The sequence below is a fragment of the Paralichthys olivaceus genome, chromosome 6, assembly GCF_024713975.1.
Source record: "Paralichthys olivaceus isolate ysfri-2021 chromosome 6, ASM2471397v2, whole genome shotgun sequence".
Taxonomy (NCBI): domain Eukaryota; kingdom Metazoa; phylum Chordata; class Actinopteri; order Pleuronectiformes; family Paralichthyidae; genus Paralichthys; species Paralichthys olivaceus.
The window spans coordinates 20,656,385-20,684,250 of record NC_091098.1 but is presented as its reverse complement, the minus strand read 5'-3'; the positions used below and the strand labels follow the sequence as shown (position 1 = coordinate 20,684,250).

Sequence of the window (27,866 nt, the reverse complement as noted above, 5' to 3'; positions counted from 1 at the left end):
TCCAATTGCTGATGCATATAATGTTTTTAGGAGGTGGACATTATTTTTATATTTCAAGCTCAATTACTGCATATTAATTCTATTTTCCGAACAATGCAGGATGCTCTGTAGAGTTGGGCTTGAGTTTAATTTAGTCCCTGCTCATACCAAACATTCAACAACAAAAAAAAACCCTGTTTAATTATTCTGCCTAATTGGTGAAACCTGATATAGACATATTTCTCTCCGAGAAGATTTTGTTTTTCCCAAGGAAATGAAATGAAGAATTCCAACTGGATAGCGATAAACATTATTTATATGAATCTTACAAATGGCTGTTTTAAGACATTTCTTGTTCTGTTCATGTTCTGCAGGAAATTGCTACGTTTGTTTTCCATGGTTCCGTACAGTATATGGCGTGACTGTACGTGTGCCTTGTTGAATAGTAATTTAAACCTAAATCTTTGATGTTGACGGGATTGCATCATATAATGTCTGAAGATTTGTCAGCTGCATATGTTTTGCTGGAAATCTCCTGTTACACAACATCTCAAAGATGTTCTATTGGATTCAGAGCCGGTGGAGAGGGAAGCCACTGAAGTTCACTGATCTCAATCTGAGTGTGTAGTTTGAAGAAAATGGCTGAACATGCAATGATCATGAAGAAGAACCCATTAAAATCCTCCTGAGGCCATTCCTGTGGAGTATATTTCAGAGTGAGATGGTGATGCGACATGTTAAGCACTGTGCGTCCTGCGTTATGTCTTCACTCAGCATAAACACAGACAATAACCTCGAAGCTGAGATCACTGGCCAGAGATCAAACAGAGAGTGATGTGGCCTTCACTTTAAAAGCTAAAATCAAAGTGTTTGTCACTCAAGGAAAAAAAGAATTGTTGTTCTTTTTCTTTAAAAGGTTACATCTTCATTTGCCAATAAAGTTTTTTATTAATACTCCTCTCTGTAATTGTAGCAGTTAATTAGCTACAAATACATTCAGCTGAAAGAACGTCATGTTTCCCCCCCTTCACAATAAATGTCCACCGCACCAGTGTTATTTCTCAAATGCAGCCTTAGAAAAAATTCCTCAAGAGTCTTATGCTTGTGATGTTTTAACCTTCACACTAATGGTCAAACGCAGCAGTATCAAACCAGCCACAGTGGTACAATAAGTAGCCACTCTATACTATAAACCTCCTGCTGAGATGTGTGCACTGCAGACGCAGTGTGTGTGTGTGTGTGTGTGTGAGACAGCAGTGTCTGCACTTCCATATGCCATTATGTACTTTCAACGTATTTCATTACTTAATTATGACTGAAATAAGCTGCTTTAATGAATAGTATATTAAAACTGTCTCACTTCTCCTTGTCCACAGTGAAGTTTGACGACTGCATGGGGAATGAAGCTGTGGTTTTTCAGAGCACTGACCCCATCTTCAACGTGCGGACAGATGGGTCCATCTATGCCCGGGGAGCGGGAGCCAGCCTTGATGAACCGGTCCAGTTTAAACTGACAGCAAGTGGTCCGCAGACACACGTCTGGGAGACTGTGGTCCAACTGGCACTGATTGACCCACCACCACCACCGCCGTCTCCTCAACAACATGAGAATGAGGTGAGTTATATGCATGGTGAGCACACACACAAACACAAATATCATGCTTCAAATTTCAATCATCGTCCCAGGGTTTTTTTCTCCTATCAAATTTTCTGCAGTGGTGCGGTGACAGAAAAAGCCAAGAATCAGGTCAAAACTCCTCGGGGTTTTAGAGAGTGAGAGGCAGCAAGAGAGAGATGTCGAGGAGCAGCGAGAAGTAGCAGTAGCACATGGTTAGAAGTGATAGGATCACACTGCCACAGGGGGAGGGTTTGATTCCCTCCAGCCATAAGCTGTTATTGGAAAACATCCTGTGCCCTGAATAACCCATGGGTCCTCAACTCTTACTCATCTATTTAAAAGCTCTCAGTGGCCAGACAGGGACTGAGCAGCCTGAACTCAACCCGTCCCCATGACAACAGACCCACAAAATACCTCATCTCATAGTCGATATCAGTGCCTGTTAATCAGATTAGGTAACAACAACACACATGATTAGGGGGCCATGTTCACCAACACTGTGTGAATCTGGCTGAGCTGAGGCAGGACGGGCTGAGACAGACGTATCACTTTCGAGACATAATGGATTCACCACGTCTTGTTAGGCAGCTTCGGTTTTTGTTTCAGATGTCACATCCTGGTCATTGCTGCCCCATGACATTTTTAAGCAATGCAAAATGGTTTGAAATTAACTTAGATAATGTTAAAACAATAATGCTGAGAGCAGTTATAATCAAGTTCTGAGACATGAAAAGTTGATACTCGTGACAGAGCCACAAAGGGACCAGACTCTGCTGCTCCCTCAGCTCCACACAGACATCCATGGCTCCTGTATGGCTTCTTTCATTTTATTGTGTGGGTTTTGTGGCACACAACTTTAATGTTTTGATGAAGACTCAGCTTCCTCATAATGTTGCTTTTGGCTGCAGCAGCTCTAAAACCCCACTGCACACAACCTGGCCAGCTCCAGCAAACAAACTGAGTTTGCAGCCAGTTATTATAGAAGCAACAAACTCACTTTTATCCAGTGTTACCTTCAAATATGAGTTTATCCCAAAACCTGTGTATGACAAAGAATTGAGATGCCAATGCTGGGAAGTAATGAAGGCCTCTCGTCATTTTTACAAATGCCTTCCAAATGCAGATTTTCAGAAACTCTGCTTTCTGTGTTTCTGTCTGAACATGAAAAATTGAGCATTTTTTAAATGTAGGGATTGAAAAAAATATATCTGCAGTATCGTAGACGAGGACTAAACATGAAATACATTGTTTTCTTTGCTTATTGACTGTTTTCCAGTTCATGGTGTTGGGTGGCTGCTTTCCACACTAGAGTTGAATGCTAAACCAGTCACTGTTTCAGGTAAATAAGAGAATAACAGAAAGAGTTTGACAGCATCTCAGTTACACTTCAGAAGCCATTTTGAGCTGCCCTGCCATCACTCGGTGATTCCTGACTTATTCATACCTCACAATAAACTGTGAAGTTAAGATTTATGTGTAAGCAAAAGATGAAAATAAATGGAATACAAAACTCCTCTGAAGGGTAGTTTAAATGATTGAAGAACTGACTTTTTATGACTTTTCCAAGTTGTTTAACTTTTTCGGAGTTTCTCAACTTTGAGTTCTGCCTCTTCAGACCATTTTAAACCTGAAAATGAATCGTTTTTAGCTGGATTTTCTATGTAGTGTGCATGGCCAGGAAACAGAATAGATGGCACAAATTCAGTCATACAATCTAAACACAAATAGAGAACCGGAGCCAACAAAGGATCTATTAGTCAGAGTGGGTGTAGGAGGGAGGATGTTGTTTTGGCTCTGAATTACTTGGCCTTCATTTTCGCGCTTTTCTAATTTGGGTTCAAAAAGATTCCATGGTTAGCATGTATTTATGAAACCACAGTGTTTGAGGGTCAAATGCCCGGCCATTGAACTTCAGTTGCCTGTGTGAGACAGCTAATATAAAGACCCAGAGGTGTTCTGACCGGCCAAAAGTGAAAGAGTTAAACAGGGTCAGGGGTCAGAAACACGCTACGCAGCGGATCAAACAAGTGTGTGGCGAGGGGCGGCAGCAGAAAGCAGGGCGCTGAAACAAAATGTGTTGTTTCATTATGGAGATGGCGCTTTGTGGCGTGCTCTGCTGAATAATAACTTCCAGATGTCTGGGTAGCCGGGGGCTGGCTGATATCAAAGCATGCAGGGTTTTAGGGAGGCAGTAGCATGGAGGGGTAGAGCCGGGACCACCGCCAGCTGGCTAAGGCTGATGGCACCAGGGTTGGGGGGGCTGCATCCATTTCACACTCAGTGACTCCTGTTCACATAGTGTTAGTGTGCTTAAGCATGTGTGTGTGTCTGGTGTGGTTGTGTGTGTGTGCACACAAGAGTGATATTTTTTTTTTTTGAGAGATTATGTTGGATCAAGTGTGAATTATGCTAAATATGCAGAACATTTTAATTAATGTGAATGGTGTATGTGTGGTTGTGTCTTTGTTGAGGCTTTAAAGCGTCTGTATGTTTAGAGCCCATTGGTTTAATCTGTGCATGTCAAAAAGTGTTTGTGCCCACTCTGAGTGGGATTATAGGAAATAACACGACCTTTAAATCTCTGGAATCGGTAAAGCTGTTAAAAAAATAGTTTGCTTGTGCTCCTTATCCTCCATCTTTTATAATAGTTTGAATAAGCGGGCAGACAACGCTGCTTAACCTGTTGCATAATCAATTTCATCGCCTCCCCGTGCTTCCGCTCTGTCTGTGTGAGTGTGAATTAGAAAGAGTGAAGCAGTGTTCAGAATCGCTCCATGGCCAGAGACAAGCCCTCTTAAGCCTTTTGCAGCAGTGATGGGCACAGATCTTTCTCCACCTCTGTGTCTCTGTCTTTTTTTTTTTTCTTTCTCTCAATCCTTTCCTTTCTGCATCTCTCCTCAGGGAACTCGCTAGTACCTGTTAGCATGTGCAGATAAAAGGATCTGGAGCATGACTTATTTAGGAGGGGGTGGGGGGGGACACATCTGCTTCTGACAGCCTTCCCCCCCTCACTCCATCCCAAACATGTCTCGCTCCACCTCTGCCGCCCCTCGCCACACTGGCAGGATGTGGGGCAGCCATCCCATGCAGTCAGCCCCACTAAGCCTCCCTCCTTCTGAAGAAAAAGAATACATTTGTCCAAAATCAGCTCACATCTGTCTCTTCCCGCTCTGCTGACAAACACTGTTTGCGCACACAGGCATGTTGCACTTGGCAGAACTGGTCCTCTGAATATGGACTGAATGCAAAGGATCCCTGCGCATGTGTCAGTGACCTTGTAGCACAGTACAATGAATATACACCATGCTGGACTTTCTCTATAGGGACTAGAAACACAGAACAAGAGGAGGAGTGCTTGTGCTTTTTAGGGCCATGAGTTTGAGAGCAAGCTCCTCAGGCTCATTAGGATGTCTGTATCAGGGGGTAGAGCTCCTCTAGTGGCCAAATGAGCACATGCTACTACCCTTGTGTTTTTTTTTTTTAATCATTTAAAGCACTTTGATATAAATGGTGCTAACAAATAAACCTCACGACTCAATTTATAATACACTTGATCTTTGCAGTTAATTAACTGTTCAAATAGTTGAGTCAAATTTGAATCTGGACCCTGGAAACCACTTGATTTAAAGATGCACAGATTGTTTTGTTGAATTTTCCCACACTTTCTAGCTTTTCAATTACATATTGTTTAGGCTGCTATTATAGAATCTACTGTATCGTCTATATTCATACCAAGTCACATGACTAAGTGATAGGTGTCACTCATCATGATGAAATCACAGAGAACTTATTTTAGAACTGTTTAGAACTTATGTTTATGTTTTGATGCTTTGCCTCAGTGTCGGTGTAGGTGGTTTGCACAACTTTCAGATACAAGCAAATGTCTGCTACAACCACATAACGCAATGAACAGGAACACGAAACAGGATAAAAAGTGAGTGACAAGTTGAATTAACATAGTGGAGCTTTTAAAAGGCCAGATATTTCCCTCTTGAGTGGTCGGGGACCAGAAGCAGAGCTAAAACGAGTCCAAATCTCAATTCGTGCAGCCTGCTTGATTTGTAAATAGATTGTTGTTTGCTATCAGCCTAAACGATGACGACATGTCAGAGTTGTGTTCACAGGTTGTCTCCACTGCCCTAAGTGGAGACTATTTTCTCCTACTATAGCACATACCTCGACCTGTGAGTGTTGCCCTGCACTGCAGAGTACATGTCTGAAATAAAGCGCTTGTTTGATGACACTCAACACCTTGCCCATGCCGCTCCGCAAACCCACACCCCAGCCCGCCCACTCAAACACATACAGCACATACCATATGCCAGGTTGCTTGACAGATTTCCTTTAAAGCAGCCTTAAAAGCTTTTCTCCTGGGTGTCCGTCTAATGAAGTCAGCCTTGAAAGCATTGTTTCCGCTGGCAGATACAAGCCAACTCTCTGAGGGACCTTGACCAGGCAAGAACAGAGACAAAGAGAAAACAGTTTTTATAGACTGCATTGTACAGAAACCTCAACTTTCAATATGTGCCAGAAGCCATTGCCATCTTCCAACACTGTAGCCTGCCTATGTATTGTATTTTATTTTTATTCTCAAATGTCAGCTGCTCGGCAGGGAACTGTACGGGTACATACTGCACATGAGTAATGGAAAATGAAAAACTGGAAGAAGTATTAAAAACACTGGCCTCTTTATATGTAAATATATGGTGATTGAACCTCTTTTTCTTATGCTCCTGAATTTACAAGCCCAGATTTTTCTTGTTTTCTGGCATGGACGCCCAACCACTCGCACACAGACACACACGCATCCACACATACAGACGTTGAGCAAACACAGACATAGAGCATGCACATATATTCTCCTCTCTGCCTGCGTTGTTTTTCTTTACCATAATAAAACGAAACCGTTTTTTCTCTATCTCTTGTGAGTGGTTTCCAATTTCGATTGTTTTATGTTTTTCTTTTCATCACTCTCTATCTTGCAACGCTTTTCATTCTCTTTTTGCACAGTGAGTCTGCGCAGATACATCAAGACTACTATATTCTTCACTTTGAGTGCTGCCCTTTTTTCAGCATTTGATTAAAAAGTGCAGAAATGTGTAGTTTTTCATACTGGGGCCAACCCCTTGCTCGTATTGTCAGATGTAACTATAAATCACTTCTGCTCCACCCATTGATTTAAGACCCACAGCCACTCACATAATCAAATACATAGACTGCACACTCCTTTGGTCAACTAGAAGAGAAATGATAACTGGAGAAATGTTTAATAGAACACAGTTGAGAGTAAAAAGTAATTCAAACGGTGCTGCTGCTTAAGTTTTACAGGAAAGAGGAAAATAAGTATATATATATGTATTTTAAATTACCCTTTGTGTTGTGTCCTGGTAATTCATTTACATTACATGTGCATAAAAACCTAATATTGTTTTACCTTTCTCCCTCTACTTTTAAAAGAAGTATAGATCTTTTACTCAAAAGGCTGCAGTAGTGGCAGCGATGTGATCGTGGTTGCTGGTTTCATTTTCAGAGTTTTTACACTCGTATCTTACAGAATAATATATGTTACTATGTTTTCAAAGCCATCTAAGAAAACAGCCCATCTTGTATCTCTCATTGATGGTAAAACACACTTCTGTACTATATTTCTCCACCTGGCACTTCCCCAGACACAAAACAGGGCTGCATAAAAAGAACCACTATTTGAATGCAGAGTCCACATTCCTGCAACGTCTCGTTCTGAAGGATGCGCTGATGTTTTCGGTTGACTAGGTTTTGAATTAATACGGCTGTGTTCACTGCTATTTTGACAACCCTTTTAAACCTCTCCCTATTTTACCCTCGTATTTCATTTGCAGCCCTACACATTTAAATGTTTATCTAAATGGGGTCGTGAACTGATCTCATTGGACGAGCCTGCATGAGTAAAGGTTGAATGAATGAATGGATGGAAATATTATTTTAATTCCTGCCCCGGAGGCAGACATGACAGAGGCACGAATTGTGAATGTAGAAATGTTTGGAATAGTTGAACTTATCTGCTGCTGTTTTACCTTCTGGTGCACCATCACTTGAGCACAGCCCTGGTGCATGAGGAATCGCTGTTATTGAGACGAGTTGTCAGCACTGACTGGGAGGAGAGATGGAGGAAAAACAATAACAGTGGAAGAGAAGGGCAGGATCGAGCACAGGAGCAAGGGATAGCTCAGGGAAATGTGATTGAGAACGAGAGTGCAACTGATGCATTGCTTCAGCAAAGATGTTCGTGACTGAATTCTTGACATGTTTTTTCAGGCTCGTAACCTTGAGATATGTTGGTAAACTTTCTGTAGAAAAACTCTCTGGAATGTCAATTTAATATAACCTTTATATATCAATATACTGCACATCTATTGCTGCCCCTGGGACACAAAGCATGGTAGTTAAGAAATGAGCCTGGTGAAATGGTGGACCCTTCCTAACCTTGACGTAGAGGTGTAAATATGTCTAATATACTCGAGCGTTAGAAGCAACATCTGATTATCTATACTCGGTTGCCCTAGGCTACACAATTAAAGCTCTCTTGCTGTATTTTCAATGACTTTTGTTTGTTTCTACCCACCCTGGAAGCATCTATAATGACTCAGATTCCCTGTAGTTTCTGTTGATGTATTTTGCAGCATCTCCACAGAAGGACGTTATGTTAAGTCGGTGATGTGCTTGATATTTTCAGGATTTGCTGTAGCTCCTGTGACTCACGGGTGAGTTAATGTTCATGAGGAGGTTGAAAATGGGCTCCTTATTTGAGCATCTTTCAAAAAGACAGGTTTGTGGTGGTAATTTCTCTCTGGCTGCAGGGAGTGTATGAGGGAAGTGTATGACGGGAGAATACTGTATGATTGAAGTATGTGTCTATGATTCAGCTGTCACTGTCTATTGAGAGGGGCTGTAAATCCAGCCTGAGACTTGATCTCTTTTAATAGGATTTTTATAGTCGGTGTAAATGACAAAGTCTGAAGTTTATGATCTCTTTCCTAAATATATATATATATATATATATATATATTTATATATGTGCACATGCACACATAGAGATAATTCAGATTTTGCCTGTGCACTCACACGTGACAGTTCTGTGCTGCTCAGGTCTGATGCACGATGACACAAATTAAATCGATAAGAGCATCATTTGATACAACACATAGTGTTTGTTGTTTATTTGGCACAATACAAGCAGTAGATGTGATGCCTTGAGGAACCGAGGCTTCCCATTTCAGCTGTGCAGCATTTTTCCACTTCCATGCTGCTTTGTTTGAGATGTTTTACCCAGTCAGAGCTGCAGAGTGGGTGCAAATAACTGAGCTTTTCAGTGAGTTTGTAGCTTATTTCCGATATCACATTCAACAACAGAGAAGGTTCAGACCTTGAATTGAAACCAAAATGTTCCAACGCTGCTGACTTGAATGTGCCGGAGGGGTCTGTGGTATTAGTATTCATCATTCAGCTAATTAAACTAGCCTAAGATTTGCTACAGGCAAAATCACTCAATCACGATAGGACCAAAAAAGTCATGTGACACATTAATTTAGAAAACAATAACGCAGGTGTAATGTGTGAGACTTGCTCTAACTTTACAAAGAATAATACTTATTGATTTACATCTGTTCAAGTGTGAACTGAAATACTTGTTTTTCAAAGTATTGAGAACTGAAGGCAGCGGGTTGGGGCGTCTTGTATTCTGATACAAGTGTGTGTACATTTGTACCATATTAAGTTCTTGTTTTCAGAACTTAGAAAGTACACCAGTAAAACTGAGTTACTTTAATTCATTTTCTTATTGCCATGTAGTTCCAGCTAATAGAACACAAATATGAAAGTATCATTAAATAACCTTTCTCCATTTGTTGCCTTCAGCATTTGAGAAGCTCCCATTTGACTCCAAAGCATCATTATCATACAGAATAGTCTATTTACTACAAACACAAATTTCCAATCTTTTGTTTTTGTTTTTCTTTTCTGGTGTGTGACTAATATTAGAGAGGATGTTTTTCGGGAATATAAAACTGTTCTTAATTAATGTTCCAGTCACAGTTTGCTCTGAAAATGATAATTAGGTTGAATGTAGAGTTTCTCATCTTCGAGCAGAATGAGTGAATGTGTCTGGGAGTTGGTTCTATTAGATCTTTCAAATACAGGGTGTACACTGTGCACTTTTGTTTCCATAGTAACACCATGCATTCCCTTCAGCTGTAGAGACAACAGAAATACTATAGGCTACAGAGACATACATGTCTAATGCAGATGCACTATTAACAGGAGAATCTGTACAGATGCCTTTCATGATGCAGTTGGAGGTCAGCCAGGTGCCTTCTATACACTCCTCACTCCAGTTATTGTCAGACCAAATATATCTACCTGAAGATGGTTCCCTGAATTATACACCTGTTCACCAGCAATGAACAAACTCACAGTTTCTTTATTTAAGTATGTATCCTATGTGGCTGCGTGATGAGATGAGAGAACGTGGAGACTTCATGGTGCCGGTTTTTAATATGATCCAATGTAGTCAGCAGCCAGAGTTTGAGTTCTGCTGCATTAGAGATACAGATCTGACTTCTCTACAGCACTAATCACTCAGCATGCGAATGAACCTGAACACAAAGACCTAGTGCTAAAAATCTCAATGAATTCCCACATCACAAATGCTTGAGATGTGTTTGTGATTTTTACCTGATTCACAAGCCTTGAATGTTTTGTTTTTCTTGCTGTTCATTGAATTTCTGCATCGAGACTGAAAAAGACATCAGTTACTGTTTTCATAAACAGCACATCCTGCCTGCTAAGTAAAGCCTTTTGTTGTTTTAAAGGTCACAAAGCAAGACGGAAAAGTCGCTGAGAGAAAAGAGAAGAAAGACGAGTTCCAGGCCCCACCTCCTGTCATCATGTTCTCAGGGACTGGTCTGAACAGCTCCAAGGGTCTGCGGCGGCAGAAGAGGGACTGGGTGATCCCACCAATCAACGTGGCAGAAAATTCTCGAGGACCGTTCCCTCAGATGCTCGTCAGCGTAAGTGACAGATTTGATGGGCCGCATCGCTGATTTGTTCTGAATTTACAGCTGGGATGTCTTGAGGGCACTTCACGGCTAATGCTGATTGGGGACGTGTGATGGACTTTGATATTGAACAAAAGTGCATTAGCATAACTGGTTTGTTCTCCACATCCCCCTGATGTAATTATAGCCACAAAACTCTTAAGGTATTCAAACAGCCCCTGATTGTCCCTGAGAAGTTCCCCCGTCATTCATAGACCCGGGCTCCAGCGGAATTCTCCCACAGTGTGAGGTCCGTCGGGTTCACGGTGAAACAAATGATTATTTCTGCTCTTTTGTGCATCTTTTCTTTCCTTTATCAGGCCGTTTCAGAAAGGTTGCACGAAGTTCAATTCCATTTTTATAGCTGCTCCATAACAATACAATTTGTCACAGGATCTTTACTGAAGCCATAACTCTGGGCCTCCAGTGAGATATAGAGAGAAAGTATGAAAAGCTGCTGTTCTCTGGCTCAAAAGAGCAGGACAGTGGTTCATTCCTCTGTGCCCCCGTAAGGACATTAAAACTGAAATAAATCACAGGTAACAACATGACAAAGGACCCGACTGCATCCTCTCCCTGCACGTGTGTCCCTGTGTGCATCCATGTCTACACAGAACAGGGAATTTACAAGTAGCGACACCTCAGCTGCTGGCGTCTATAAACATTGTTCCACAAACCGGCTCTCATTTAGCTTTCAAGATTGTAATGTGGCGACAACGACTGACTTTTATCTCAGCAAATTTCACTTCTTCAAAACTGCTAGTTTTGATTTGTGCAAAAATATAAATACGACATGGTGAAGGTTCGTGGCTGAGAAAAAAAAACTGTAAATAAAGGTTTGTAAATGTGTTGCAATGTGAAAAGCATGAGCTGCACAGTGCTTAAAATTCAGAGGTTCAGTCATAACAGAAAGTGCAGTTTGTCTCTCTCGTAGAGAACCTCTAGACTCTAAGCTTGTGGTGCACGCTGTAATTCATCAAAAACCATCATTCCTGGAGACCGCTGCTTTTCCCTGCTCCCACTTTCCTTCCCTCCTTTATCTGGAATATGTAGCCATCAGCTTTTCCTCGCTGTTTACAAAACTCTCACAGTTTATCTCTTTTGGGTCTTAAATTGTGCAAAAGAGGCAGTTATTTCTTCCTCTGTTTTTTTTCTCCTTTGTTTCTGTTCTTTGTTTTTCAGCCGGGTTTCATCCAATCCCCAGGGAAATGCCCGAGGAGCTGCTTGAGGGAAACTTTTTTTTTTTTTCTCTTTTTTTTTTTTTGTGAAACAAAAACATCAAGTGAAAGAGAAGAGAGTTTGTAGGTCTTTGTATTTGGAGTTGAAGTGGGTCTGCAGCTGGAACGCATCCCATCAACCTGGCACAGTGTGGTATTCTTTCCTTGAGCCCGTTGAGCCCTTCAGAAGTGCTACACCCAGCCGTAAACCGGCCAGACGGTTCGGCTGTTATTGCGGTTGGGTCAGAACCAGGGAACCACGGAGGGAACAAAGCCTGGCAAAGACGAATCAAAGGAACATTTGGAAGTATAGTGAGCTACCAAAACAATCCACTTTGTGCAGTAAATAGGTCCGTCAGGGGCTTGTGGATTGCTGAGAGTGGAGAGTTCAGAGCAAAAGGAGAAGTGATGCGTGTTGATGCCTCTGTCGGGCTCTCAGGTTCCCGTCTTTCTCTTTAATGATGACTGGAGGGCAGGCAGGGCCAGACTGAGAAGTAGTGATTTTAACAAGGAGACAGCCCTGGGGGATGAATGGCATGTGGATGATTTTGCTTTACTTGTTGTTTATGTGTTTAGTCCAGTTTTATAACCTCGTTGCTCTTCGTTTGAAAATTGAGTCTCATGTGCATCTGTTTCAATTCCCTCAATTAAAAATTGACTCAAAACAACAACAAAATCCAAGCAAAGGTGAAAACATATTTTGAAAACGTTAATTGCTATTTTAATTATGATATGAACCATGTTTCAAAACAGAGCGTACAGTGTTTCTGTGTGACGCTCAGTGCTTCATGTGCTTCGGTTGTGTGATGGCTCCCCTAATGGCCTGTGATGTCAGTCCCAATCCTAATGGGCCGTCCTGTCATCCGGCAGAGCAGTGAGTGACATGCAGACAGCGGCCTTACTCGCCATCCCACCGCTTTCCTGCCTGCCCTGACCAAGTTGCCATCAGTTGGACAGTCGGGGTGACAGCAGCCCTCACCTGCATCTCCGCAGGTCGGCAGCACTGTCGCTTTGATCAGGCCGGCACAGGATCGGGCAGGTGTCAGGACAGAGGCCCCACTGACTGGCCCCTGAGCTCGTAGCCTGACATGGCTCGAGGGAGATGTTGACTGCTCCGGTGAAGTCATGGCAGAACTGCACTCCCATCGCGCTCTAAAGCCAAGATGGTGTCAAAGCTCAAAGCGAAATTATATTGACTCATTTATTTTTTTATTTATTAATAGCAGTTCTGAAATAATTGCATCAAGTTGCAGTGTGCTAATGCAACTCTAAGGGTTAATATTAAGCCTTGCTGTCCTGGATGTAGCAGTTTCACCACTGCAATGGTCCGTTATAATAATTGACAATGAGTAGGGTATAAAGTGTACCAAAAAATGAAAATGCTAAGAAAGCAATAGAGGGGAAACAGAATCACTAGACTGTTCTAGAGAAAACAAAGGGAAGAAGAGATCCAGAACGACTAAAACAAAGGGTGCGAGGAGTCATTTTTCACAATAAACAGGTGTTCTGTGTCGTTCTCTTTCTTCTGCAGCCAAACAGCCATCAATAGCATGTAAGGGACATCGATTATTCACAGAGGCTTTTTGAAACCTTGCATTGATCCGCACACTTCTCCTACGGCTGAGACACATCGATTTCTTTTGCTCGGGTAAATAAAGACTCAGCGTAGCCATCCCCCTCCACCACTCAGCTCCCTTAACCCCCTATTAGAACAAGTGTCAGCAGAAAAAAATAGCAAAACCTTGATGAAACAACTATTTAGCCAAGGAACAATATGAGAGTGAATAAATGTTTGTCCCGTTAACCACCTTTGTCATTTTACTGTTCGCTGACTCTGGTCTGTGAGGGAATATGAGAGTGTGAGATGTGGTTTTGTCGTGTAGGAAGTCCAAATGCAGAGGATGTCATGGTATCATTGTTATCAGACTATTTATATCAAACCATAAATTGGCAAGCATGAACATGGAGGGCTGGGTGAAGTGTTTGAGTCCACAAAACACTTTTGGAGATCCGGGGGAAAGCTGCATTGCAGCCAATTCCAATATAATTGAAGTAAATGGCGACCACTTCTTCCTACGTAAAAAAATCTACATAAAAAACATAAAATGCCTCCATACTTGTCCTGTGGTTTCATCCTGTTCATTCAAATTCAACTCGAAACGAGTACATTTTCATGTTGTTGGCTCAAATGTCATAGGAGGATAACAGCAATTATTAACAGTTAATACAATCTGATCTTTTCTCCCACGGGAATAGTTAATCGTTCCGACAATTATTCCTCACAGGCTCTTTTTCCCTCTTTATTCTCACCATCAATTCTCTGGTAATTTTCTTAATATAATAAAAACACTTAAGTGCTTTCTATAACAGAAATATGATTTTGACAAAGAAGACATTCATTTTAGAGCTTGGATTAAGGGACGTGAAAATCCCTGCAACTTCAGCTAAACTGTTGCTTTATTGGATAATATGTCTTTCGTTCTTATCTCCCCACCTGCTGCGTGTCCTTGAGACACAGAAGCCAGATATTCTGATAAAGTGCGGCTCCACTTTTCAGTAATCACGAGGCATTATATTGACAGGAATACCATAGAGTGAAAAAGCAGCGGTGAGAGCAATAAGCTAAATAAATGGGTACTTGTCTAAATCCCTGTATTGATTGATGTGAAGAGAAAGAGGGTTTTTTTTTAAATATCCTGCACTTTTATCGACGAGCCATTTGTATGTGTTATTTGTTGTCTGTATTTACTTCCTGGTTGCAGCTTTGAAGCCAGCATGTTAAGCATTTGCATCTTATTCAGTGTGCGTTGCAGTGCATCTGCTCATGTTTGTTGTACTCGCTGCAGCACCTGTGCTCCACTTTCCACATCTTTCTCCATCGAGCATGTTGCGAAAAGCATCTTTTGAGCAGAATGAGAGAACTCCCCCCCTGAGGTGTCTGCTTTCTCCTCCGTGTACGTTTACTGGTGATTAATGACTGCTCCACTTCACTGACAGACACGGCAACAACAAAAACAACAGAAAGAAAAGAAGGAACAAAAAAGCAACATACTGTACAAGTGAGCTGGAGCTTATTGAATTGGAGAATTTGGGGGGGGGGGGGGGGGCACAAAGGGTTGGGTATGATTGAGAAAAAGAGAGAGCAACAGAGAGAAAGAAAAGGAGCAAGAGACGGGAATGTAGGGCTAGACCAGGATTAGAGGCTCGTCTGTGTTTGTGTTTAGGTCTGATAGACTTCCCAGAGAAATGCCATTCACCGCCTCCTCCCTCGAGTCTAATGAAGCCTTCTGGCATCTGCCACCCCACCACCCGGCCAACACCAGCACTGCAAAGCCCAAGTCTGCCCGCTTCATCCCCCCCCCGCTGAGACAAATTCACACACGCTCGATGACAAACATACACATATACATATGCATACACTGGCACAGAGAGAAATTACTTGTCCTACACAGGCGACAAATAAAGGTTCTGTAAAGCGTATGTGCTGCGTTGTTGCCTTTGTCAATGCTCATTGTTCAGGGTTTTGTTTGTTCGCATTTCTGCTTTATCCCTGAACAAAGAGGAGAAAAAGCTAAGCTAGAAAAATAGGACTCCATAGTGTGTGTGCGTGTGTGTGTGTGTGTGTATTTCTTTTTAACCTAGTCGACCAGAGAAGCCACAGGATGGTGAAATGCTGGGATGTGAGTATTTAAGGATCACAGACCAATCCAGAGCTCGGTCACTGGGAAACCACATCGCTGCCCATATGGAACGTTTTATGAATGTCAGACTGCAGAATTCTCGGGGCTAAATAAATTCCGGCTGTGAAAACACTTAAATGTGTGGCTACACTAAGTCTATCAAACACACGAACTGTACAGGATGTGCACTGTTGTATATGTATTCAAAAGTACTCTGTTCGGAGCGGTGCTTTGTCTTGCATTCTTTCGATGTTCTTGTGAACTGCTGAAGTCTCTTTCTTGGCAGCCGTACATCTCCAACACACATGCTCTCTCTTCGTAGGCCAGGGGAAGTAAATAAAGGAAACAATAAGCTCCTTTCAGAAATGGGTGGACCTCCTGTAAAGTTTGAAGAGGGAGGAAAAAGGAGCGAGAGACCTTGGTCCACTCTGGGGAGAAAAGCACAAACAGTCATGTCAGCACTTGATTCCTTCTTTGTTTTTACTCAGTAAAACATCTTGGCCACTTTAAACTCTTGGCTTTTTGTTTGGTTTCACTTCCTCAGGAATTCACACAAGGTATTTCTTTTTCCAAACCCAAGCTTTGACTTTTATTCCAGCTGACACCGCAAATCACTCGGCCAAATATTTGATATTTGCCGGTCTTCTTTTTAGCCGTGCTCTACTGATGCTACGTTGATGTTGGATCTGCTTCTACAGTCATCAATAGAATCTTAAAATCAATGTGAAAACAAACCGCAGCGAAGCTGGAGTCTGTGGTCGTGTTGTCTTGATCCAGTAATAATCCCAGCAGTAGCATTTTGTACCAACTTTCTCAATAAAAGAACACATTAACCTTAAAAAACATCACTTTACTTATTAAGTGCTCTGCGTGTGCACAAGTAGACCAACCCCAGCACACATAGGTGTAAAGTTGAAGTCTTCAGATATGATGACTATTCATTTATTTCCTAAAAATAACTCTTTGCTTGCTCTTGTGACAACAGGGATAAAGCTGAATAGCCAGTGGGAGGAAGCTGAGAGTGCTTTACATTGTTACTCCTGCTAATGGAGTCTTTGTGATGGAGAGGCATGCTCGCTGCCGTCCAATCTGACAGGTCAGGTGATTAATAAAACATTTGACCATTTTCTGAATAGTGTGAGACTCAGGTATTTAGAGAAGAGGTGAGCATCTAAGGTGCATTAATATCTCACGCAAGGAGGTGATCCAGGGCGTTCATGAAATATGAAGGAAATATCTTCATGTATTCTTTGACAGTCCTGATTCTTGTCTCCCCCCCTCAATGATCCACTGTTCTCCTGAGGGGCCACACCTTTGTCTCGGCACAAAACAAATACTTTATGAACTGCATTTCCTTTCCTCTCTAATGAAATTAGTGAGATCAATGTAATTACATCTATCAGCCCCAGGAAATGGAGTCTCCTAATCTACCGGTATTGATGAGGAAAACAAATTGTTACTACATTCATGCATTTGTCAACAGCATTTGGCCTTTGTTTCCCTTTGTGTTCGAGGAAGTGAGCCTGAAATGTAATTTTCACAGTTTAATATCTCATTATTTTGAAATTAGTGGCGTGAAGTCCCGGTAAACATGTTCATCAGTCGTAGTCGGCTAGAGAGAAGGAAAAAAAAATCCAGCCGTGGCCAGGTTGTGCCCAGAGCCGCTACGACTTAGGCTTAACAGCAACAAAACAAATAACAAAAAACTCTGCCTCAGCCACCCACTCACTCATACACGCTCAGACAGCACACACACACACACACACACACACACACACACACGTTCACAAATCCCCCCCACCACATTCTTCTCAGATATGACATCAGGCAGCACCAGGCAGGCTCCCTCCTGGGTTCAGTTGGTGTTAAATTAAACAGTAAATCATCCCACCAAAAGACACAAGAGTTATATGTGAGTCAAGGGCAACAGTTCTGGGCTCCTTAATAGGAGATGAGGAGGACTTTATGAAGGAGATAAATAACAGCTTAACAAACAGCCTACGTCTGGTCCCCGGGAGGTTGGCCTCGGCGACCCTGCGGATCAGTATGAAGGAGAGCCAAGAATCTATTCCTCAGAAGACATGAAAAAATAATGTGCAGTGAAATTGGAAGAAAGATATTCGGAAGGGGACTCGGGGAGGTGGGGACCAGTGATGAAGTGAGGGGCCGTGGGTGGCAGTGATCGTTGGCGATATGAGACAAGGTCAGTCAAAAGGAGAGGACGGGCTGACAGACAGGTTGGCAGACAGACAGAGAGACAAAAAAGACATGCAGGATAAATGCTGTCGACCCATCAGGTAATTCTTTTCTCCCTCTTCGCGTTTGCCTGGCTGAAAGACAAAACACAATCTGATTCAACATAAAGAAACAGCGTTTAGAGGAAATGGGAGAAAAGAGTCATTGCGAGGGGGGGGGGGGGAGTCCTTGAGCATGAGATTGAATTGAAGAACTTGAAAGCAAGTCATGTGAGGTAAATTCTAATGTCACCTAATGTGCTTGTATTTTTCCATTTTCCTGTCTTTGGTTCATTCTTTCTTTCCTGGAGGTAAAATTTGAGGGGAAATCAAAATCGAGGCTTGCTACTGAAAAAGTCCGATCCTATTTACTTTGTCATTTAGGATGAAAGGCCCCAGTCAGAATCTTTTCATGCCAGAATAATGGATACTGTCATGGGGTGATGGTGTTTTTGTATTGTGGTAAACGTCCCCTGAGCTCATACATACCCAGAGACATGCAGGAGCACAAACACATAAAGATCTGGTACAAGCAGGCGTACAGTGCATCACCGCTGTGTCTGCGTTTATCCTAAAGGTAAATACTTTAGCACCAAATAAAAAGTTGCCGGTGTTTTTATAACTTGTCTTTTAGTTTTGTAGCTTCCTCATTGCTTTTCACTCGTGGATGAAGCAAACTATTTCTGGCCAATATTCCCTGATGCTGCTTTCCACATTTTTATTTGCTCTTCATTTTCAGGAGAAAGGAACATTTCCTCCTAACGCTCTATAAAAGCTATAACATCCCACATTGTTAATAAAACCAGAATGATGCATAGCTCGTTGCACAGCACCTGGCACCGCGGCATGCAGGGGGATTATTTTATGGTTCATCTGAGGCTGTGCAAAACGCTTCTTTATATAAGGTGATTTGTCCTGGTCGCTGTGTAGTCAGTATCATTTAAAAAAGCCAAGTGGCCAGGGAGGCTGCAGCAGTTCCTGATTTTCAGTGATTTTTTTCCTGATGAGTTCCAGGATGAGGAACTGACCAATGCTGGTTTTGATCAATTTCCTGATCTGTGCCAATCAATCAATCAACTGCAGAAACCACATGTAGACCAGCCATCTGCATGTCACTCTTATGACATATATGCTTACACTCCAGCAAAAAATACACCGGCTTGAATCCACAGACACATGCATGGCTGGGCTGCACAAACACATACACACACACACACACACACACCTCCTCACTCATCCAAGGTTCATTTGTCAAGATGACAGCTGGACTCTTGCTGAGGTGGAGTTTGCCAAGCTGAATCCCTCGCTTGGTTAGTGGGAGCCAGAACATCCTGGGAAACATTCTGACACACACTTAGAGGGCTGCACTGGGATTGTGTGTGTGTGTGTGTGTGTATGTACATGAGCGAGTGTGTCTTTGTGCTGGTGTGCACGTACGTGTGAGTGTGCAACTTTTCAAAACACCAAGCAGCATGGCAAGGTCCAGCCCCTCTTCAGTTGCTGCCTGTGCTTGGCAGGGGCAGGCTTGGCAGGGAGCAGCCCATTTTGTCAGGCTTCCAGTCGACATCAAACGTGCACACTGCTCCCGCCTCTACCAGCAACACCTTTCCTCCTTCGCCTCTGCACTCACATCTGGGTCCTTAGACATCTGTTTACCTCGTGATACCTCCAAAGTGTTTGTCCCTGTAGGCTGGGAAGAGTGTACTGCATGCTTCTCCCCTCCAAACAACCCTTCAGCTGTGTCCACTGCAAGTGTGTGTGTGTGTGCGTGTGTGCACGTGTGCAGTGGATTTTTCTCTGATGACGATGAAAAAAGACAATTTGAGGCAAATTAATTCTACAGCACAGGATCCCACAAAGGTCATATGTCTAGTCAAGGGGGAGAAGCTTGATCCTCTTTTATTTTTTGTTATACTGTAGATCCATCCTGCCAGACGGATGTCCACTCAAAGTCCTGGCAACTTCTCCACACTTCCTGTTTCCAGTTCTCCGGCCAAAAGGCTCATTCTCAGCCACAGAGTTCTGCTGATGCAGTCAATTCACAGCCACTGTCTGTTTTTTTCCCTCCGAGCTCTCACTCTCCTCTCTCTTTTCTTCCATTCATTTTCTCTCTAGTCCACATTTCTCATCTCCACCTCGGCCTGATAGATGTAGAAAGTGAGAAGAAGAAGAAAAGGGGAGGGGGGCTGGAAGAGGAGGGGGACAGTGGTGTATGAAAGGTGGATGATGCAGAATTGTGCGTGTATATATATATATATATATATATTTTTTTTTTTTTTTTTTTTTTATTTTTTTTTTTTTTTTTTTTCATGTATATATATATATGGAGTTTGGCTGGGCGGGTAAATGACTGGGAAAAATGCAATAGCAGCAGATTTCATGTCACTGTCACCCTCCATCTCTCTCTCTCTCTCCCCTGCAACTCTCCAACACTCCTCACTCTAATTACCCGGATTGGGTTTCCTGGGGATGAAGGAACGAGGGAGGAAAAAGGGGAATTGGGGGGGGGGGGTCCTTGATATTGTCCTTGTCAAAGCCAGTAGGGAGCAACTGGAGAAGTCATTCATGCATCCATCACATTCCCGATTTCACAATTTAATCAATCACCTCACGAAAAGAGAGAGAGAGAGAGAGGGGGGGGTAATAGTGAGATGGCAGCCCTAACACCTTAACCCCGCTAAAGCAAAGCACAGGGGGTGTGTCCGCTCTTTGTCTGCCACTACAATAGCTGCCTTATTTTTATTCTCCCTGCCTGGAAGACGGGAGTGCGGAGGGCAAGTCATTCCATTGTTACCTCTGGGGAGAATAGCACCTATAATTTGCCATAAGCCTGCACTATTGAAGACCAGACTCCTTTCACACTGCAATAATTGGAAAAGTCATTCACTGCTTAACTTCCATTACTCTGCGTTATTTTTGCTAATGTGGAGAAAGATCTGTTTTAATAATCTCACCTGCATAATGTCCAGCTTCCATTCAGATAACACAGAATCACATAAAGATCACCATCTCTCCATTTTATTCTCTCGCACACTCACATAAGCTGGAGGAATCTGGAAGATTTATCTTTACGCCCTTCCGTCCTCTCTGTCCCTTCTGTAGATTGGAAAATGTTGTGCAAGAGGATAGGGGTGTGAAGATTTTTGTAAGATTTCATTATTGACAAAACAGGTTTGATATTAAGTTGTATATATTTGTTCTTTTGAAAAAGAATTATTTCTCCAAGTTGTGGTGCAGCACCCTCATACATTTCTGACTGTTTATAGGAGTAAGTTCTTAACCGTTCCCTCAGGTCTAAATATCCCAAAAATTAACAACAAAAACTTTAGGAAGCAGCTTGTTGTTGCCATGCACCAATGGTTTGGACCACACACTCCCACCACACTTCAGACAAGCTACTTCTGTTGTAAGTTTGAAAAAGCTACTCAAGACCTATTTCTATGATCTTACTTTTAATTAATTTTATCCTTTGTGTTTTTTTTTTTACACCATTGTCTTTCTTTTTATACCCTTTTCTAGTTTCATGCTTTAATCCTAAGTCTTTCTTATTATGATCTTTTCTTAGCCACTGTTTAACCTGCTGTGGCTAATGCCACACTACTAGAAATCACTTCCCCTTTGCCGCTCTAAAAACAGTACTTGTCAGTGGCTGCACAGCACAACTGCTGTTTAGGAGCAGCAAGACAAAGTGATTACCTGAAAAAGAAAATAGCAGTTTTGAATCTAGTGGGTGAATGTAATCATTTCTAATCACAAACATTTATTTGCGTACTCGCCACAGAATTGTGTTTTTGACAGTTTCCGAGGCATTTTCAATGCTGGTATCGGTATTGAAACAACACATTTTAACCCTAGCACACTTTTACCTGATGATGACATTTGATGAAGTTGTTAAAATTCATCTTGAAGGGGACATGAATGTTTGGATGTCATACATTGGGTTGGATGCTCCTCGTTCTTGCATGGAACAGCCTTTTTCAGATTTACTCGCAGTCGCAGCCTGTTGTCACAGAGCCACAGGTACATCTGTTCAAGCAGGCTGTGCAATCCTCGCCAGCTAATTAATACAAAATGTTTCACAATTTATGTTTTATGTTTAGGTAAGAGGGCTTTTGAAAGGCATAACCTATCGTAAGACTGAGGTAGTCAACATCAATCCTGCTTTTTGAAGAGTTACAATGCACAACATCAAAGCCTGAGCGAAATTCATTGTTTTATAAAAGGCCATGAAAGCTCTTAATGCAAACACCTTGCTGACTCACAGCAAAGCACAAGGTGTCTTTTCATCTCTGTGTGTACAACAGAGAACGTTTGACAGATGGACTGTGTGTGTGATTCACGACGGCATCCAAAGACCTCGCTCTTGTAGAGGGTTTTTCTCTTTGGTGTTTGTTTGTGACCTGTTGGCCGATACCTGCAGTTCTCGTCTGCCTGTTAGGCTTTACCGCACAGCTCCAGGAACATACGCTATCTCTGTTTGTTCCTGTCTGCGTTTGGAGTTTATATCCTTGTTTTTTGGCTTTAAGGTGCGTTTGCTCCGACTTTGCCGTCTGGAAGCGACAGGCTGTTTCTACTGTCCTGCTCCCTGAACCAGTGTCATTCTCTGAAACACATCGCAGCTGCACTGCACAACTAATTGGCACACTCGCAATTTCGTTTGTGTCGTCGTGTCTCTGTGTTTGTTTCTTTTCATGTTTGTATGCGACATGTTTAAGCCAGATAGTGAATTTTTTTTCTGTCATGAGCATTTTCTGGAAATACACCAAGTGGAAGCAGCTTCTTTCGGTTTTGCTTTATGTCAAGATAGTGCTTTTCATTTTTAGTGTGGTTACATTTTGCTTTTTTAATTTTCACAGTATTCATATACAAGTGTATACAAGTGCTGGGTACATGGGTCATCTCTTGTAGTGTGTTACTCATTAAGATTTAGTTTTTTTCCTTATTTTCAAAAAAGACATGGAGGCTGGCCAATCATTTCAAGCTGTCTGGAAGATATAATGCACAAAGCTGCATGACAATTCAAGTTGACAGAGCACCTTCCTTTCCATGTTTTTGAAATTGAAGGTTTCATTCAGCTCAATGCAAAGTGATTTCAAGAAACACTATTCAACAATATTTTTTGAGCTTTACTGTGGTTTTTGTGTTTGCACCATTCCCTGGCACAAACACTAACATATGGCCAGTTTGTCTCCATGCTGGAGCCACATCTGATACATCCTCCGTCTTATGTCATGTGTTTGAGCAAAATTTAATAAAAAACAAAAGGGAGGTCATGAGTTTTAAATCTGCTCTCTATAAACAAAGCGATGCACATCTTGTGTTCAACACAGATCAAATGTCAGAAACAAATCCAGTACATGTCGCCTTTGTTTTGGTTTTACTGAATATGAATATAAATCTGACCTGGCTCAGTTTAGCTTGGATGAAGATGTGAATCCAAACATCAAGACTGCATGAATGGATCTTATCTGCACTTTCTTAATTGAGGAATGTAAATACCACCCATGTGGATATGCACTCATGTGCTATGTTGACTCATGGGTCAAAATGTCAACCTGTTGGCTGGTGTGATCTCATTATAGATGATCTGCAGTTAGCTGTGTTTGTATTCATGGCTTCGGATTTAGCAGTTACTCACATCGTCTCTTCAGAAAATGTAGCTGTTGTGACCCCGGCTGACTTGAACGGCAAAAATAATCATCCTTTGATTTTCAGCTTCCTTAATAATAGATCGCTGAATAAGTCAGTGTTTGCCATGATAAACGTTTGCCACTGCTGGTTGCATATTGTTGCAAGTTGTTAATCATTAAACATGAAATGTGGTGCATATAAAAGTACAGAAAACACTGATATACAATGTGTTAAGTACATTTCTCATGCATTGATTTCAAGAGACCGTAAAACGCAACTACTCAGGTCATCTGTGCGAGCTCCTTATTACAACCCATTGTTAAGTTTTATTGTTACGTGACCTCTAACAGTCGTAGTGTGGAAGATAGTGTGAAGCGCTCAGGAGAAGGTTGGTGTGAATTAATATGTCGACAGTACAGAGAGAAACTACATATTTATTACTGTATGATGACAAAGGTTCTGGACCCTTTAAGGGGGAGTTTTCATTTAAACCACAATCGTATCCCAAACCTAACCGAGTAGTTTTTGTGCCCGAAAACCTAAACAAACTGTGACGATTCCATAAGTTTAACAGTGAGTTTATTACTGCACCACCACTGAAAGTCAAGTACGTCACTCCCGTCCTTATCTCTATTATTGAAACCGTGATAAATGAATGTCCGGGCAGTGTTTCAGGAAATACTAGAGACATTTGAGACAAATAATCAAAATGATTTGCTGACTGGTCTGATTTTAATGACACAAAGCTGACAGACAGACAATAAGTGATGGATGGAGGATGGATTAATAGGAAGTTTTAAATGTAATTAGCACTCAATGTCTAAGATCATCATCTGACTGGTGCAATTTTACCTCTTTATCCATCATGAATGAAATAGTCTCCCATCTCCTTTGGTTGGTTTGTGGGACCAGAAAATAGTGTTTCAGTAAAAACAGGACTGGTTGTAAAGCAGTCAGATATTTCTGGATATTAAGTAGTTTTTTGTTGGTATTGTACAGGGAGTACTTGTTATATATTGTATGTCAAAGTGTTTCTAATATTGTTTTGACCCCATATATGTTAACTGATCTGTTTCATTAGAGTCCATACAATGAATATATCTTCTCATGTATTTATACATATCTCATACTCATGATACCCTGTAGGCTGGCAGTATAGATCACATTTAAATATGTATTTCTTCGTATCATTAAAATATGCCGTCGTGTTTCTACAACATGCAGTGTGGTCACATTTCTAAGTAGCGGTAGCTGGATACTTTGTTAGCGTTAGTTAACACAAATTTTAAGTGATTGTTAAATTCCTCAGCACCCCAGTAACTAGTAGCAGAACAGCGCGTCTGTGTTATTCATTCCCCTCCATCTCCCTCTTCTGTTGTCCCCGTAGACCCAGTGGCACAATAATTTCTCATTTGATTCAGCTTTGCCTGGCAGACGGGAGCTAAGCTCACTGATCTGATCTCCTTAAGAAGCCGACAAGTTGTCAGTAATGAAGGCAACGGCTGTGATCTGTTGACAAATGGGTCATTTAAATGGTGTCGAGTTTCTGATGCCTAATGATACAGTCATGACTTCCTCTCTCTCTCTCTCTCTCTCTCTAACAGCCTCTCTTGGCTGAGCGCTTCTCGTCCAGTCTCTCTCTCACACAGACACGCACGCACGCACGCACGCACACACACACACACACACACACACACACACACACACACATTATCAAGACAATGCAGAAAAAATCAGATTGAACAAAAGAAAAAGACAAAGACAGAATAAAAAATCTTAGATCATTATTGGCACTCCCTCACTATTTATTTGCGTGTATGTGTGTTGGTGTTGTGCATCCCATTCGAGGTGCAAGATAGCGGTGTAACAAGAAAGAGAGAGAGAGAGCCTCCCTCTTTTCATTAAAGGAAATAAAAAGCCCTGATACAGTCATGAGAAGCTTTTTTCATCCTTGTCATGTGAGGCTTTTTTTCTCCAGCACATTGACTTCCTTTCTGGAGCTGAGAAATGGCAAAATGACACTGAGAGCTGCCTGCTGCTGAAATGACATCCTGTCTGTCGAGATACTCTCTGATAAAAGGAGAAGACGAGCATTTAACATTTAGCTGGCTCATTTTCTTGACAGCCTTTATTGGATCCCTTAAACACATAAGCATGTATGCATGTGATTTATTATATACTATTATTAATCATGAGCCAGGCGTCATGGCAGAGGCACTTTGTCATCACTTCGCCTGTTGTCGTCTCCGAGACAAACAAGCCAAGTGTAAGGACTGGAGGTGAAACAGTGTGGATGCATTCTCTGTTTTGTGTTCATTATTAATTGGCACAAACAAACTAGCTGAAGAAAGTGTCCATGCTCGAATGTGCGTATGTGCTCACATGCAGCCACGCACAAATATTTGGTCGAGCATTAGGATCCTGGCGTCGTCCCTTAGCAATTTAAAACGTCTACGTGAACATTGTGGCAGCGAGAGCTAATTGGCTGGAAAGACTGTGGAAAAATGGAGCTGAATCTCTTCCACCCCCCAAGCAGGACAACTTGGAAACGGGTGGGAAACCAGAGGGGCGGGGAAAACCCAAATGGAATTATGAAGAGCTATCACTTCCTAACTAGTGAGGATTTATACACCACTGCCAGGGCCAACGGATTGAAGTAATTTCATTTTTTATGCATGGCTTCTGTCCCCACAGAGACCTGAAGGGAAGAAAGAGAGAATGGGAGAGAGAAAGTGCTGAGAGAGTATGGCGGAGGGGAGAGAGAGGAAAGGGGAGGAGTGGCAATGAGAGAGAGGGAGATGGAGAGAAGAAGGGAGGGCAGGGGAAAGGAGAAACAAGAAGAACAGGGGGATGAATGAGAGAGGGAGACAGTTTGGCAGGCGGATGTGTAGTAATTGCTTGTATTTTCTAATGCGACAGGAGAGGTAGATGGAGTTGGCGTGCTGTGGTCTTGTTGCTTTGCCTGCACAGGAGGGTAATGGCAGTACATTGGGAGTTCAACAGAGCTGCTTGCTGAATATCTGTTAGTTTGTCGCTGTTGAACGGGTGGATTTTCTTTGAAGTAAGAGCAGTCGATGTCTGCAGCTCGTTAATTATCATAGCTGTCAGCAGTAATTCGCTGAGATATGTGCAGAGCGTGCTGATGCTCTCCGCTCGCTATTCCCCAAAGAAAACGCATAAACACAGACATGCACAAATAGAATTAGTGAGCTGTCATGACTGCTCCTCTTGCATTATCACAGCTAAGGTGTCTTTAAATGATTGTTTTGGTTTGATTATTGAGACGGGCCTCGACTGCGCATTTCTTAAAAGAGAGCTGATGATAACGTGGCTGCCGAAACCTAGACAAGGAAGATTGTGATAATAGCGGTGTTGGTGATGGTGACATGTTTTTCTTCCACCAGCAGGAAGAGTCAGGATGACACCTGTCTAATACCGTATGTCCTTACCTTGTCCTTGTTAGTTGCTCCGGCAATTTTCTCAGCGAGGCAGAATTCCTGGTGTGTCAAAAGTGTGGCTAAATTGGTTTCACGAGTGGTGAAAGATGGAGACAACTTTGGACAGTCTTACTCTTCTGCACTCAGCATCTCCACTGAAACAGTCCTCGAATAGAACAAGAAGGTTGGGCCTTACTGTGTGCGTACGCGTGTGTGTGTATGATTGAGTCATTTTGATACACCAGCTGATGTTCTCAGGTTGTCACGTACTTATTGGAAAGAGAGTAGGCTCGGAGGTTTGGATCATTTTGGCACTAAATAGAAAAACTCCTCCAGATGAGGCCCAGTTACTTCAGACCTATGATGCACAATGCTCGGAGCTGTTCACCAGCAAGGAAAGCTGAGCCTTTTTTATTTTATTTTTAAAAAACTTTGTGCTTCTAATATACCATGGTTAATAAATAACGCTGCTCTCATGTGCACCCTGGTTTTGACACTGTTATTTTCCTCTGCCCTATTTTTCTTCCTTATTGTTATGTTGGCTGTTGTTGTTTCCCTAATCACATAAAAATTATAACCTCAAATCTTCCCTTACCTTTCTCTAATTGCCATTTTGTTCAGAGCCTGTCTGTATTCCCAGCATGACTCAAGGGAAGTCCTTCTAAATCACTACCTGACCGTCAAAGTAAATAAATGTCGATTTCATTTATCCCTCCCAGAAATATTGAATTTAAATTTCTCTTTTGAAGCAGTTCAATTCTGCCAAACAGAATGCATAGTGCTCCCTGCAGCCGCTCTAATGGAATCCTTGAGTATTTGCTACCTCCAAATGCCAAACTGTGATGTGTGTGTGTGTGCGTGTGTGGGTGTGTGTGTGTGTGTTTTTCCAGTGAATAATATGTAATATCAGGTTTCTTAGATTATTAAACTCTGGAGTTTTTATATTTCACAGTCTGGTTCTTGAATAATGAACACCTCACTGTGTGTATTTCACTGATA

The 27,866-nt window shown here is 42.0% G+C and overlaps 1 protein-coding gene across 2 annotated transcripts in view; it reads left to right on the top strand.

Annotated features, from left to right (window-relative positions):
• The window catches only part of LOC109635298 (cadherin-4-like), a 212,267-nt gene that overhangs the window by 147,912 nt on the left and 36,489 nt on the right, over positions 1–27,866 (top strand). For both annotated transcript variants that reach the window (XM_020096410.2, XM_020096409.2), the window contains 2 exons: positions 1,356–1,594; positions 10,444–10,641. In XM_020096410.2, coding sequence (XP_019951969.2) covers positions 1,356–1,594; positions 10,444–10,641 — 437 coding nt within the window. The remainder of the gene's footprint in view (positions 1–1,355; positions 1,595–10,443; positions 10,642–27,866) is intronic.